The sequence below is a fragment of the Perkinsus marinus genome, assembly GCF_000006405.1.
Source record: "Perkinsus marinus ATCC 50983 genomic scaffold scf_1104296932100, whole genome shotgun sequence".
NCBI lineage: Eukaryota > Perkinsozoa > Perkinsida > Perkinsidae > Perkinsus > Perkinsus marinus.
Window position 1 is genome coordinate 1 of NW_003215508.1, and position 15830 is coordinate 15830.

The window sequence follows — 15830 nt, forward strand, 5'->3', positions numbered from 1 at the left end:
ATCAACAACTAAATCTGACTATTACATAACTATCTGTGTCCCTTGCTCCCTTATTCATTTCCTCATACTTTCTTGGCCAACCGTCGATTTTGGGATGAATTCCCCCGAGTCTCCGACGGAGACTCTCCCGAGATTCGTCCGTTACCGTTAGACCGATGGGTTTTGATCCGGTCCTTATCTGACCCTAGGACAGTGGCCACCAGAATTGAGGCTCGGTCAACTCGTTGTCCATCACCGGACTATCGTGCGGCGGGAATCTGATGTGCTAATGCTCGGTCCCTGTTAGCTTTGCTTCACCAATGGGGTACCACCTCAAATCAGACTGAAAATTCGGATCTCAAAAAATACTTGGATCATCTTAGTCAGATGGGGTTTCGTTATTCAGCTGACTCAGAGGACCATCGAACCTCAGTAATTCCCGGATGTCTGCTGACTTTCACCACTTATCGAGGTCTCGCAAGTCTCATAATAAAGCATATTGCGCCTCCCCAACTGCTCATTGGTAGACCCACCGATGGGTTCCACGCGCAGTCACTGTACCCGATGATAATTTCTGAAACAAATAGTCAGATCGATACTCTATATTACGCGATACACGTCCATTCCCAAATTGCCAATTTGAGACTGGAGTCACCACCCACATAATCTAACCTTTGACGCTATCGTTGGCCCTCAGTCCGTTTGATAGCAGTTGAGTGATGGTCGCCACTAGATTCGCTATTTTCACGAAATCGCTTTCACATCAAGGTTACCGAGAGCGAGGAGACCCGGATACCTTCACTGCTAGAACCTCTACATCAAGCCAATATGACTCCGGTTAAAACTGATAGTCATAGGCCATACAAAACACCGTAGTCTCATGTTAACACATGAGTACGTAAGTCCGTCAGTATGAATGTTTCTTCAGCCTAGCCAGATTCTTGGTCAGTTCTCTACAAAACCAACCTCGTCCTCAATTAATCCACATTGTGGTCTCCACAAACATTGCTCCGAGGTCGCGCGTAGAGGCGTCCGCCCACACAAGGCACTTAGCGGCCTTGTGTCTCCCTTTATCGACCACGCAGACAAGACATTCGAACTTGAAGTCAAGCACCCTTAAGAATCTACTCCGATCCGTGCGAAAGCTCTCCGTGAATACTATGAACCAGAGGTCCCTCTTCTCTATCATATCCTATGTACAGAATCCTAACCCTGGGAGCAGAGTCTCTCGATTCGTGACTCACGAGAGTCTCGTGTGGGTAAGACTTCTTTGACCCCACCGTGTATTTGTAGTACAAATTTTGTACTACAAACTTTCGTAACCTCAAATTCTCTCTCCTATAAGAAATGTAAACACCGAGACCTTTTACTCAATCATGCTCGACATCGAATTCCACTGTTGTTAGGTCCACTGATGGATTCAATCCATCAAGCAATCCATTGAATGGCGGTATGCTCCGGGCGTACTGGACCAGCACTAATCGTTTAGTACGCAGATCCCATGAGTGCTACTACTTACATGATAATCCATAATGCACGGTGTGGAGATTCTCCACTGGAGAAGAATATTCATTGCCAGATATATGCACTGCAGCAGTGCGTATGCTTCTCAGACCCATACAAAGCTTCCTATGAATGAACTCAGCTTATTGAACTGGCGGAGTGCGCTCTTCGACGAATTCTCGCTTCAATTCCGAATCGGTACCATCCTTTTCTAATCCAATCTGGGTAGGGAAATATGATATTTCGAGTATCTTCTTTTGCGCTCCACAGTCCAATCTGAAGTGGACTTCGGCGCTGGTCATTGGGCTCCCATAGCTTAGAACCACGTTGATCTCACTCTCTGGCACCTTATAGCATTCAATTCTCTCAATCATCCTCGAAACTTCAGAATTATCTCTTCAATTCTGATGATTCTATATCTGTATAGTCTGTTGAACAGACTCTCTTCCTGACTATCATCGGTATTTCATACTCTATAGGTCCTATAGGGTATCCTATAGTACTATAGACTCAGCCTGAGTCTACAAACCTCAACTGGACCCTCACATTGACGAATCAAACTCGTCGAATTATCAATGACGATAGATCTCCGCAATATCCGTAGTCTCATACAAGTCGCATCATTCTTCCAGAAAGGTATGCTTTGATGGGAAAAGGACACAATATCCTTGCTTGAGCAGGGAATCATCCAGGAACCTATAATGCTCCCGCGGAGAACTCATTTTGTATTTGTCACATGACTAGGAATACATTCTTCAATCAGTTTCCCATGTTAATTTCGCCTCATTAGGAACATTCCCCCATCACTATAAAACCCCGGGGAACATTATTTCTCAAAGCTGGATGCGTTTCTGCGCTCGAGGCGCCAATTTTCATCCTTCCATATAATCTTCATTCATATGGCCAAATCGCCCCGCGGCATGTTCGGGCTCTTTAAGAACCGGCAAAAGAGAGGTTTTGCCCATGATAACCTCCCAAAGGATCCGTTTCCTTTCCTCAGCTTTTCCCACAAAAGTTTCCCTTAGCCTTCGGTTCCGAACAATACGTGTGTGACGATAGCATCACACAACACCGCATAGCCGGAGTTAATCCATTAACAGACGTAAAATGCGTCTCAGTGGAGCCCCACAATTATGGAGAGTGCGAAGCACTCCTCTGACACAACTATCCTGTCCCCCTGGTCTGTGTGACGCTATAAACAAGGCTGAGTACGTCACGATTGAGTACATCAAGCTAGAATCTAAGATGTAAAGTCTTTCTGTCTTTGTCTACTACACTTTATTAATGTATTGGTGTAGGCACGGTTTGTTTCCACCATTTTTTTAACCTTCCTACGGGGGAGGCTGGTAGCGGCTAGCCCAAAGAGGCGTTGTAGTCGAGCTACCAAAGCCACCAGCTCGTTTCCTTCAGATGCTAATGCACTGACAGGCGCGGTCTCACCCAACTCCCTCGTAGAAGGACACCACTCAACTGAGTGACTGAAAACTCTGCCCTGTTCTAAACTAAGTAGCTGTTGTGTTTACTATGCAGGGCGAAACGGTGCGAGAATTTTACTGTATTAAAAAAAGCCATCACTCTTTCAGAAACAAATATCTCCCATCGTTAGACCGCCAACGCCTCGTCATCTTCCTCCGTTAATAATAACAAGGTTTCAAGTAACCCAGATCACTTTCAATATTTTCACGCTTGATTCCTATAGGTGATTCACCCCGCGACATGATGGTCCTTTTTTCCAAACCCACCCAAATTGGAGTTCTGTCCATAGTACCCTTCCGAGAAACCTTTACCCTTTCCGAACCCTTAATCTTTGCTCCCAATTCCGGGCAAGCCTTTGCCTTTCCCATCAAAATGATTCTTGTGGTGATGGGGTTTGAACTCACACTCTCTTCTAGCTGGAACCGGACAGTCCTCATAATAGTACGGACAGAATCCCGTGGTGCCCGATTCGTTTCCCTCGGTATCGATTCAGAACTCCTCTCCGCGACGACTCTGGCGTAGGCCTCAGAGTCCGGAATTTCACTGAGGCAAATGACGATGGCTCTGTGATATGCCACTTTCTGCTCTCTCGCGAGTCGCGACAGAGCGCGTTCGATTAACCAGGTTTATCCTCACCTCTATGTCGTATGATATGAACTTCATATCCTTCATATTATGAAGGCACGGTCGTCAGTGGTATCAGCTAGCTTATTAGCCTGCTCACGTAATTGAGTCCTGCTAGTAAGTCTCTTGAGTCTTCTACTATGGTGGGTAACGCACATAACCAGGGTATTAATGCGCTCAATAATTCCATCACAAAGCGGGGCGTTCGGGACTCTATCAGCTTCTTACTTGCCAACATTTTTCCTTCCGTTGTCTCTCGCCAAACTGGAACATCTAGAGCTGTTCCTTCAGTGATTTTTAATTCACGACAGATTGCAGGGTCCTTCATTATGGCTCTAATATGTTGCTCTCCAATCGTCATTCTTTCTGGAGGCTCACCTCCTAGGAGTTCATACGCCATTCCATGAACTTCTGTGAGGAGCAGCAGCTGCTCAGTAGCTCATAAGCCATACTCAGGGACCCTGAGTCAGGGTAATGATGATGTGTTACATCCCACCTTATATACCGGTGACTCACATTTCCATTCAGCAACGAATAGACAAGGCGAGTTCCTACGATGTGGAAAACCGCAAACCAAATTCGAGGGAATAGAAACCAATTTCACTACTCAACGAGATAGAAACTAATTCAAATCGCTATGCTAGATGGTAAGCGGAGTCAGACTCACGCTGCAACCCGAATTTCGAGCCAGGCGAGTCAACGTTCACTTCCCACGAGACATAACGAAGTTATAAGGCTTAACTTATCAACCCAAGTTGAATATAGTTGCGGATGGTCGCGTCGCTCTGCTAAAAATTCGTACTGCGGTAATAAATCCGTGAGGCGAGCGGACCCCCTGCCTGCTGCCAGCGTAGAATAGCCGAGGGCAGAGAGGGCTTATAAATTTTATATTCGCTTGTCGCGAAGCTCATGAATACGTTGCTCTGGGTCAGCATAGCCCCGGCCTGCTCGCTTTTGTGCATCCTACTGTGAACTTCGCGTTGTTTGGGCTCGTTGGTAACCTTCGTCTCATGGTCGCCGCAATACGAGCCGCTCGCTGGTTTCGTCTCGCCTTGCCGCGGCTGTGCAGCCTTGTTAGTCCGTGTTTGCCTCAAGCGAGGACAGGGCAGCCGCGGCTATGCAGCATTGTAAGTCCCTGTATGCCTCAAGCGAGGACAGGGCAGCTGTCACTATGAACTGTTGTAAGAACGTGTAGTCTCCAACGAGGACAGGGCAGCTGTCGTTATGCAGCCTTGTGAGCCTCTGTATGCCTCCAGCGAGGACAGGACAGTCGCGTCTATGCAGCTTCGATAGGCTCTGTACGCCTCCAGCGAGGACAGGGCGGCTGTCTTTATGTAGCTTGGTGAGCCCCAATATGCTTCCAGCGAAGACAGGTCAGCTGTCACTACGAACTACTGTAAGAACGTGTATGTCTCCAACGAGGACAGGGCAGCTGTCTCTATGCATTGTGAGCCCCGGTATGCCTGTATGTACAGAACACGGCAATTCCTCCCATGCAGCGTAAAAGTCAACTGCACAAGGTGCAGTTGAAGCAATGATCAATTGAGCAAGAACAAGGTGTGAGGTGTTGTCCCCGTTTAGGCGATCTCCTGTGATAGTACACATAGCTGATGCTATTGACCTGTCTCTCTAGCGCCCCTACGCTATAGTGCTGTAGAACTCTGTACTACTAAGTTTCTGGTTCAAGTTTGTATTCCCACCAATCCCTTATGTCGTTGAGTTCTAGAGGTCATGATTCCGGTGCTACAGCTGACAAACGCGTAACTTCTCTCATATGGTTATGTTGATTGATGATCTTGACAACTCCACCAACACGACTAACGAATCTATAATGGTGAACATAGCCGTCTATTCGTGGATTATTCAGCCCTGAGTTTGAGGTTATTAATACAACTCTAACCTGAGTTAAGGTTGTTGTTGACAACTGTACCATCTCATCTGGTTGGGTAGCTCCTCGGGCCAAGCGGCGAGCGAATATTGCGAATATCAACTAAGAGTAGCTTAACTAAAGTTAACACATAACTTACATACCATTCTCGCTGAACAAACAATGCACGTTCGATAACAAGAGTGCTGCGCGGTTGCCATGTAGTACTAGCAAAGTGTGAGATGACCTCGGCGTCGGGAGTAGAAAGGTAAAAGAGTAGTAGAGAGGTGGTGCAAAGCTGTCGAAGCGTGAGACCAGACGTAGGGGCTCAGCCGGAATCCTCAGCACGTAGAGTTCTTAGGAACCCAACATCACAATCATAATGGATTTGCAGCAAATCATTTGCTACTCAATCGCAAAAGTGAGGCCACTACGTATAGACCAAGTGCTAGTCAAACGAGATTACAACATAAGAGCAACTGCTCCCAGTCGTAAAAGACGCACGTTCACACTCAAAGGGAGAACACGCAGCTACAGTAAGCTACGGTCGCCCGAGTGGAAAGATTCGTCAGTGTTAGTTCAAAATCATTGACTAGGTCCACCCGAACAGAATCCTTGTCCGATTCGAACGAACAGAGAATGTCACAGCGATACAGATTTGGCTCGTGTGAGTTCACTAGAGTACACGACTCCCCCTCCCTAGAATTCGATTGATAACTCGAGAATGGCCTCACTCGATCGCCACTGGTCGCTGTGACCCAACAGCGGTAGGATTCACAGCTTAATTCTGTGGCGCCACTGGTCGCCACGAGGGACATGTCATCCCCTTTCTGGTATTTGCGATTAACCACATGATTGAGTAAGCGCAAACCATATCGCCTCGGTAGTGGTCCCATCAAGAAGTCTTCAGTGACCAGGCAAGACAGCAAAGAGATTAGGAGCATCATTTCTAGATCGATATTTTTATCTAAGGATGAAAAAACCCCTATCGGATAGAGCTCCATCTGCATCGTACTTCATGTGCTCACTAGGGATTCCATGAACTCGATCACGAACTCCAGTAGGATAATTTGCGATTGGAGCTCGTTTCGGTATATTCTATGACGCTTGAAAACCCTCACGAAGTTTTGCGTGTCACGCGCTACGTGAATATGACGGTCAGGTTTTGGCTCAAAATTGGGCCTTAGAGAAATGCTATAGAGCTTCCTCCCTACGGAGCTCGAGGCCCGCAATTGTCTATCTCAGAGAACCGTAATCATGTACTTCTTCTCCGCATTTCCGCGAGTTAAGCCCGGGGTAAAGCCCACCGTCCGAGCCTTATCCTTGGAGCAGACTGTCCCGAGTGTTTCGTGCTTGCGTGCGATAGAACGAATAATCTAGCTCAGTCTAGGGAGATCATGAACTTCTGACAGAAGTCATCAATTATGGGACTTCAACAAAGGGATGCGGCTTCGAAGGATAGACTCTATCCGATAGAGGTTTTTTATCCTTAGAATAATATCTATTTAGAAATGATGGTCCTACTCTCTTTGCTGCCTAGCCTGGTTACTGGATACTTCTTAACGGAACCACTACCGAGGCGATATGGCTCGCGCTTACTCAACGATGTGGTTTATCGCAAATACCAGAAAGGAGATGACATGTCCCTCATGGGACCAGACTTCGCCTGTGCATTCTTCCGCTGTTGGGTCGCAGCAACCATTGGCGATCGAGTGAGGCAAATTGCCTCAGGCAATTCTCGGGTCCTCAATCGATTTTTAGAGAGGGGGAGCCGTGTACTGTAATTAGCTCACACGAGCTTCTTCCAAGCAACACCTGTATTGCTGTGACATTTTCTGCTCGTTCTGATTAGACAAGAATTCTGTTCGGAATGACCTAGTCAGTGATTTTGAACCAACACTGATGAATTTCACCACTCAACAACCGACTTCGGTGTGCCCGGCACACTGTGCCGCCAGCGCTGATGACAGACTAATTGGCTATCAATAGCTCGCTGCTGTATTGGGATGGCTCTATATTTTTCTCAGAAAGTTATTGGTGCGGTAGGGATGCTGATCCCTTCGGAGAACACACCCCCTGATGTCGAGGCTGCAATCGATGCCAAAAGGTGAGTCGTCTTCGCCTGGGAGAGCTTCACCGTTGAGGGGGTCTGGTGGTATGAATTTGATCCTTCGAACATTTCTCTTACAGGCCACCACAGAGCAAGAAGAAACCGGATGGAATCATTGGTTATATCCACAATGTGAGCTGGAAAACATTATCGGGCGGACCGTAATTCATCCGGGTCTTCAGGTATACGTGGCGGAAACCTGGAGAAACAAAGGAATCGGGTCGAAACTCTTGCCGCAGGTGTTCAGAGATGTGAGGCTAGCAAGACTTGCTCCCAAATGAGTTTCAAATGAGGCCATTGATCAGATAGCAGCTCAAGCCATTGCTCATTTGCCTTTCAGCTTCCTGGAGACTATCCGAAGTGGGACGCTGTCTACTTATTTGTGGATCGAACGAACAACCATGCTATTCGTCTCTACGAAAATACGAAGTTCATCAAGATTATAGGTAAGTCCCCCGTTCGGCGAGAGCGTACAGTACTTACGAGGGAATATGTTACGGAGCAGAGAGTTAGTTCTTAAGTTTCTACCATCGATTAGATACCGTAGACGTCTCTGTCCTCAGATATCCCTGGCGACCTGACTTTCACCTACGCGCACTACAACTTGAGCTAGCTCTCTCACTGGAGGAAGCTTTCCTTGAATCCAAGACTAGCAGACTAGTATGGATGATCACTCATGGGGATCTGGTTTGCCAATCTGCTTTCCCTATTCTCGTACTCAATGTATTTGCGTGCAACGACAATAAGCACGCGTATTCTGCTCGGGCGGCCCTGTGAGAATGATTCCTTGAGGCCTGACAGCTCTGCTATAGTTGTCACTCATTCGGACGAGGATTTGTGATTGATCATAACTACTTTTCTCTTTCGTATACTCATCATCAAACTCATTGGGAGATAGTAAAGAACTCACGAAACTACAAGGTATGTTAGTGACGCGTCCGATATTCAATTCTGATCTGTGATGTTAATTGTGAAGTCCGTATTTTTGGAGCTCGATACATTTCGAGTATCTTACGGGTACAGGGGTTTTATTTGTATCACAATCTTTGGTCTAGCCCGTCACTATAACTCCAATATGGATACGAGTCCTAGTAGGGAAAGCTCTGTTGGGTTGCATGCGAGTCCGTCGTCGATAGCTTGTAATGAAGAGCCTGCAGGGGAGGAAACCGTGTCGCTACAGGCCCGAGCGGGCCTAGCTAAGGCCAGTGGCCTTAGACCAGTCTTCTTATCCAATCAACTAAGACCTTGACGGAGATGGGTTGAGTTCATAGCGGCGAAACACCGAACAGCCAACAGGCCAACCGGAGTTAATCCATTAGCAGACGTGAAATGCGTCTCAGTGGAGCCCCACGATTACGGGGAGTGCGAAGCACTCCTCTGGCACAATCATCCGGTCCCCCTGGCCTGTGTGACGCTATGAACAAAAGTGAGTACGTCACGACTGAGTACATCAAGCTAGAATCTAAGATGTGAAGCCTTCGTGCTTTTGTATACTACACTTCATCCATGCATTGGCTCTAGGGACGGTTTGTTTCCATCATTTTTTTCTTATGGCTGATCAGCCGGAGACTACTACCAAGAATATATTAGATCGTCTGCTAGATGGTGAGAACATTGACCAGGGGATCAAAGATCTCATGGTTACCGGGTAACCGTTACCCAGCTGATTGAGGGAAAGATATATTCTATCATGCTGCTGGCCAATGTCGGTGAAGAAACTATTACACGTATGACTGGTCGCATCCCAGCTGAACAACAACAATTCTTCAAACTACATCTAGTCTCACTGATTGAAGCGGCCAGGGCCTGGCGTACAGCCAAACGTCGCAGGCAGGAGCAAAAGAACGAGGCTAATGATCTAGCGTCCTACCGGGAGAACCTTCGGCACAGATTTGGCAAGAACTTCTTACCAAGAAGATCGAGCTTCCTCTTAACATTATGCCTCCTACAAGTTTTATTGCTAAGGTCGGCAAGGCTCCTTACGACTACACTCCAGTCCAAGAATTTCCCGGCACATCATCTCCCTCTCCTAACAGTACCGAAGTGAAACATCTTGAACATCTCGATCGAACGGCCCTTCCCTCCATCGATCGATCTCCTATCGAGGCAGGGTCTGTCCTTCGGGCGGGCAAGCGTCAAGATTCCGCGGAAAGGAAATTTTGTCACGGAAAATTTCATGCGATCAACCAGGTATGCGACTGCGACCTGGGGATGATGTGAGATAGGAAGTCCCATAATAGTCTCAACAAGGAACCAATGAGTCATCTGGAGATCCCGCAGTTACAAGTAAGGGATCTGGCACTCCTTCACCGCTCATTGCAACCTCATCAGGTTCTGTCCATAATACTGATTTCCTCAATACACTACTAATATTATCCTCCCTGACTAAAACAACTATCTCCAACGCGATACCCCCAGAGATGAAATTCCAACTACAACGCCACCCAACGATCCACAAAATCTCTTTAGTCGACAAAGACCGAGAAAAATAAGCAAATAAAGATGCTTTGATTATCCTCGAGGGGACATCAATACATGAAAATTCCAAATAATAATAATATTCGATGTGGCCAAGATAATATTATTCCATTTCACTATCGGCTGTCGTCGTCCATTCTTTACACCACCACTGATCATCATTCAAATGGAATCTAACACACGCAGAACTCCCAAGTTCAAATCGCACATAGAGTTGGTATCATTGGATATGCAAATGTGTGTTATTTTGGAGACAAATTATAGTGAACAAGTTGTCGCCATCACAACAAATGTTCATAGCCACTGTTGCGTTGGAGTTTCACTCGTTTTACGTGAAGTAGCTCAATACTCAGTGGAAAACGCGATGTTCGCGATATACAGTGGTTTGTGAAGTATGTTTTCATATCACTAGGGTGAAGCTCCATTGTATATGCGATATAGTATCAGATGGATTCTCATCAATCTCAAAAAATAACGCACATTTACATATCAAATTTCCAGGCACTATAATAATGGAGTTTCACCCTAGTGAAGAGGAAAACATATTTCGCGACTACTGCATATCACCGCGAATATCGCGTTTTTCACCGAATTTTACGCCACTTCGCGTGAAGCTGGTTGGGAGACTCCAATATAACTCACATGTATAGACTGTCGTGATTAGTCATATCCTGATAATTCCCAATCGGCGAGATATCAGATGGAGTTTTCTCCCCAAGCACTTGGGCAGAGAGGAAACATCTCGTCCTGAAGAAAACACGTAATAGATCATATCATAAAAATCACATGGGAAAATCAAGATCACTGAAGTTTCACCCTAGTGATACGAAAAACACCAGTGAAAAACATATTTCAAGACTACTGCATATCACCGCGAATATCGCGTTCTTCATCAAGTTGTACTCCACTTCGCGTGAAACGATGAAACTCCAATATTGCGATAATTAATCCTATATCACTATAATTTTTGTACTTAATATCCTACTCTCCTTTCCCCCCACCTCGCGAGCCTATTAACAGCCCAGGCGTGCTTAAAAGGACATATCCTTTCGTCAGCGCACCACAGTCTCTCTGCAACTGCGGCGGCTCGAGGCCATACTCTTGGCATGAACACACTATCATCAACAGATTCTCCTGAGGAGAGAAAAACGGTAAATAAAATTCCAACTCATGTAACTTTCGAATAACGTTTCCCCAAGAGATTGATAACAATGGGGAAAATGTTACTAATGTGATGACATTTACATGAGAAAGACTGATCGAAGAATGCGGAAAATTTAAAATGGGTTTCACCCTAGTGATATGGAGAACACCAGTAAAAACACTCTATATCGCGAATATCGCGTTTTTCACATGGAGTATCACGCCACTTCGCATAAAACGGATGAAACTCCATTATAACTTCTTACCCCACATGCAAGCTTCGCCACCTTTCAAAATGCCGTCCTTATCTCTTGTCAATGGCACATCATAGAACTTAGCCCAGTCGCTGAAAAAAGTGAAAGAAATATTATAATAGAATTTCACCGATTTCACGTGAAGTGGCGTAATGTGAAGAACGCGATATGAGATGAATTGAAAACACTTGAAGCGAAGTACACCGGACAAAACACATACCACGTGTTTAACGCGTTATTCACTGCTTATGTGCGTTTTTCGCCAAGTGAAATATGAAATATGTTTTTCACTAGCGTTTTTCATATCACCAGGGTAAAATTCCAATAAAGACTTCGACACGACTCACTCGTTGAGATGATCCAAGTAAAATGCCGAACTGTAGAGAAGATTTTTAAACTTTCCCGAAGCGGCCATCTGAGAAAAAAAATGCAAAATAGCACCAAAGGAATTTTGAAGTTTCACCCATTTTACGCGGAGTGGTCAAAAACGCGATACTCGCGATATGAAGAAAATGTGAAATATATTTCTCACTATTGTTTTTCATATCACTAGGGTGAAACTCCAATAAGTGTGTTTATTATGATTTACTCCATGTGATTTTCGCAAAAACTTACATCTGCGAGTAAAAGCCATTTCATGTGCCTTTTTCCCGAGAAAAAAATTCCCGAAATATACAATCTTCATCGTAAAAAAATTGTGTAAGATGCTGATTGCTCGGAGTTTTTCGCGAAATACTGCGAGTGTTTCACGTGACATGGGGTGATCTGCCAGATGTCATTCGTCAAGTATTTTTAATTCACTTCATATCGCGTTTTTCACATGGAGTATTACACCACTTCACGTAGTAAAACGCACCAAGATTTCGAAGTTCCCTCGTATTCGTCCTATTATCACAAACACACAAATGCATATTCTCCCACGCATTGCTGGAGGAATATATATCTTCTATTTCCTCAGCTGAGCTCAGGAGTTTTCTCCAAGAAAGTTCATATATAAACTCCGCTAGAAATGAACAAGAACCCCAAATTTCCTCAAAGTTTTCATATTGGAGTTTCACCCTAGAGATATGAAAACCAGTAAAGTGAAAAACATATTTCACGACTACTGTATATCACCACGAATATCGCGTTTTTCACCACTTTACGTAAAACTCCATAGTCTTCGATCATATGCATATTCTCTCACTTTGAGCGTTTTTGGTATATCATAGAGCCAAATCTGCCAGGCATCTATCACATCAGCTTGCGTCGTGTGCTGGTCCAAAAAATCATTCCATAGATAAACTTCAGCACCTACAATTCAAAACCAGTGTGTGTGTAAATCTGAAGACCAACGCCTACGACAACAACACGGCTTAGACTCGCATCGATGCACATCAGCTCTCGAGGAATCAGTCTTAGCCTTTAAAATTGTCTACTCTCTATTGGTTTCTGTATTACACTTCTACCCAAATTCATATATAAGCTCTTCTGAGCTCAGCAGCTGATGAGGAAAGCGATTACATATATTCCTACTACTCCAACACTGATGGGAAGTAGTAGTAACAGTTTGTGATAATATTAAAATTCTGAGAGGAAATTCTTATTGGTTTCTGTATTACACTTCTACCCAAATTCATATATAAACTCTTCTGAGCTCAGCAGCTGATGAGGAAAGCGATTACATATATGCCTACTACTCCAACACTGATGGGAAGTAGTAGTAACAGTTTGTGATAATATTAAAATTCTGAGAGGGAATTCTTATTGGTTTCTGTATTACACTTCTACCCAAATTTATATATAAGCTCTTCTGAGCTCAGCTAATGGGGAAAGCGAACATATATTCCTACTTCAACACTGGTGAAAACGCCCCCAAAAAAATTCTCAAAAATTAATTTTCTTCTTACCAGTTTTTTCCTTTATTCCAGCGATGGTATTGGCAATCCAGTAATCTACCAAATCAGTGCGATTATGGAATCTCCTGAAAAAGGAATTTCACATTTTGATATGAACCAGATTCGTTTTTCACCCATTTTTTCGCGTCCACTCCTCGAGAGCTGGCGTATCCCAGGCGTTCCATATCTCATCTCCACCGAGATGTACCACTTTTTTTCCTAAAAATATATAAATTTCGCGGAAAACTCGGAAATATCACCAGGAAAAGTTAAAATTCTACCAGGAAAACTTGAAAATTTTACCAGGAAAAGTTAAACACGGAAAACTAGAAAATTTTACGAGAAAGAGTAGACATTTCACGGAAAACCTGGAAATTTGACCAGGAAAAATTTTAACGGAAAAATGAAATTTCAGGGAAAAATCAGAATTCAAGCGGAAAATTAATCCGTAATTGAAAATTGCACGAAAATTTTGAGATAACAGCAGCGAATACCAAGACTAGTCGGGAAAATCTGCACATGGTGAATTACATGTGTTGATGACAATGGAGTTTCACCCTTGCAGTGTGATTAATATAATTCATACTGCATATCACCGCGAATATCGCGTTTTTCATCGAATTTTACGACGCCACTTCACGTAAAACGGGTTGTGAAACTCTAGTGCAGTTCCGAAAACCCCTCAGCTCAACGGTGCGTATATTCCCACAAACTAGATTCAACGAAAGAATCATTGTGACACAAAGCTTGTCCCCACACTATCCTCTTAAATGAGTTTTTCCCACTCTCTAATCTCCAGAAATCTTAATTGTTGAATTAACAGTGCATATTTTCACACTGATATAGTCTAAATTTTCCAAAAATTTTGTTGTCTACCATTATTAATTTTTCCTTTTCCACTGTAGAATATGTCCACAACCTTAGACACAACATCAACAACCATATTCCTCGTTTCCTTTCTTATAGGGTCCATCCAGAATTTAGCATCTCCTGTCAACCATGGATACCTACAACACACGCAACGCTGATACCCCAAAAAATTATGTAAGATTTTATAAATTCATTAACATTTTTTGCATCAAAAAAGTAAAAATTTGAAAAATTTTCGACAAATTTATTTTTTCCGGATGATCCTCCTAGTAAATTCACTCACTTCGACCAGCACTGGGGGAAATATACATGGTTTACTGCAACATGAAAATCGCGAGAAAATTCCGGAAAATTCTCATTGGCTTCTGTACATAGAGGAAATCGTCAATGTTGTCGGGGAAACTCATTTTGAATTTCCCATATTCTTCAATCACTTTCCCGTGTAAATGTCATCAAATTAATGACATTTTCACCATCGTCATCAAATCCTAAGGAATGTTATTTCTCGAAGCCAGATGGGTCGCTGTGTAAACTTCCACCAGAATTAAGCAACCGCAGAAAACAAACATAAATTTCTCCAAAATTGGAGTTTCACGACCCGTTTTACGTGAAGTGGCGCAATACTTTGTGAAAAACGTGATATGCAGTAGTCGTGAAATATAATTTTCACATCACTAGGATGAAACTCCATTGAAATGAGAAAACGCCACAGACATGAAAAAAGTACTCACCCTCTCGTCCAACTAGTCGTATGAGCAGGAACGTCAATTTCTGGAATAACTTTTATGCCCAGCAAATTAGCGAGCTTAACTATCCTCTTCATATCATCAGCCGAGTATCTGCATACAGCCGAAAATAAAGCGATATGAAAAACACTAGTAATAAAATACAAATCTACCAAACGCTCGGATCTCGTGAACCGTGGGAAGAGAGTGAGAGAAGCCGAGAGGTGATAGGAGTGCACCGAGCACTAAACCTTAAACCTCTAAACCCGCAGCCCGAACACTGGAGTCGGGACTTATCGCGGGTCTGGCTTAGAATCCAATCCCTGAAGGCTGATATGAGTCGATAAGCGACCTTTCGCTGGTTGCACCTCGATAGACTTGGTGCATTCACAGCGGGATTCTTGAAGCCTGTATAGAGGTTTTGGGTTCATGCACTGGAAGCACTGTGCGCAGCGATCGAACAAGTGTGTGGAGGGACAGAGTCCCTGAGACAGCAGTACACAAAGACTTAGCGCGGTGGATCCGAGCTGAGCTAGCTATAGCCTGGGAGTAGGATATACGATGTACGTCCTCGGACTTGTTCTGCCTGAAGCCTTTGAGCCAATTGACTTCCGGGCGGGATGGGCAAGGGAAAAACGGAATTGAGCTCTGGCAACTCAACTTGCCGGTGAATAGCTAACTCTAAATCGATCACGGAATCGATGCCAATCTGCGCAAAATCCTGTGCGAGGTTCGAATCCTCGCTCATGTATCTCTGCATTTTAACGTGTCAAGCGTTGGCGCTGACAGGCCCTTAACTAACTTAAAAATATATTTCACATTTCACAACATATCGCGAGTATCGGATATTTCATGCTCAGGAAAAGCGTAGCTTCTCCGCGGTTAAAACCGTGCCAGAGAGTTGTCTTTCGGCGAAGCCTGGTT

At 44.3% G+C, this 15830-nt stretch overlaps 2 protein-coding genes across 2 annotated transcripts; one reads left to right on the plus strand and one right to left on the minus strand.

Moving 5' to 3' along the window:
- Positions 1–7455: 7455 nt before the first annotated feature.
- Positions 7456–7840, plus strand: Pmar_PMAR004673 (hypothetical protein; the record flags this gene model as incomplete). Its single annotated transcript, XM_002785657.1, has 3 exons — positions 7456–7556; positions 7640–7691; positions 7742–7840. 3 exons carry the CDS (start codon positions 7456–7458, stop codon positions 7838–7840), a joined length of 252 nt encoding a protein of 83 aa, XP_002785703.1.
- A 2174-nt stretch (positions 7841–10014) lies between these two features.
- On the minus strand, positions 10015–15666 carry Pmar_PMAR004674 (Beta-hexosaminidase alpha chain precursor, putative; the record flags this gene model as incomplete). Its single annotated transcript, XM_002785658.1, has 11 exons — positions 10015–10210; positions 10680–10784; positions 11039–11171; positions 11447–11526; positions 11782–11849; positions 12621–12727; positions 13324–13397; positions 13446–13530; positions 14188–14318; positions 14913–15020; positions 15587–15666. 11 exons carry the CDS (start codon positions 15664–15666, stop codon positions 10141–10143), a joined length of 1041 nt encoding a protein of 346 aa, XP_002785704.1. The 3' UTR covers positions 10015–10140.
- Positions 15667–15830: the final 164 nt, after the last annotated feature.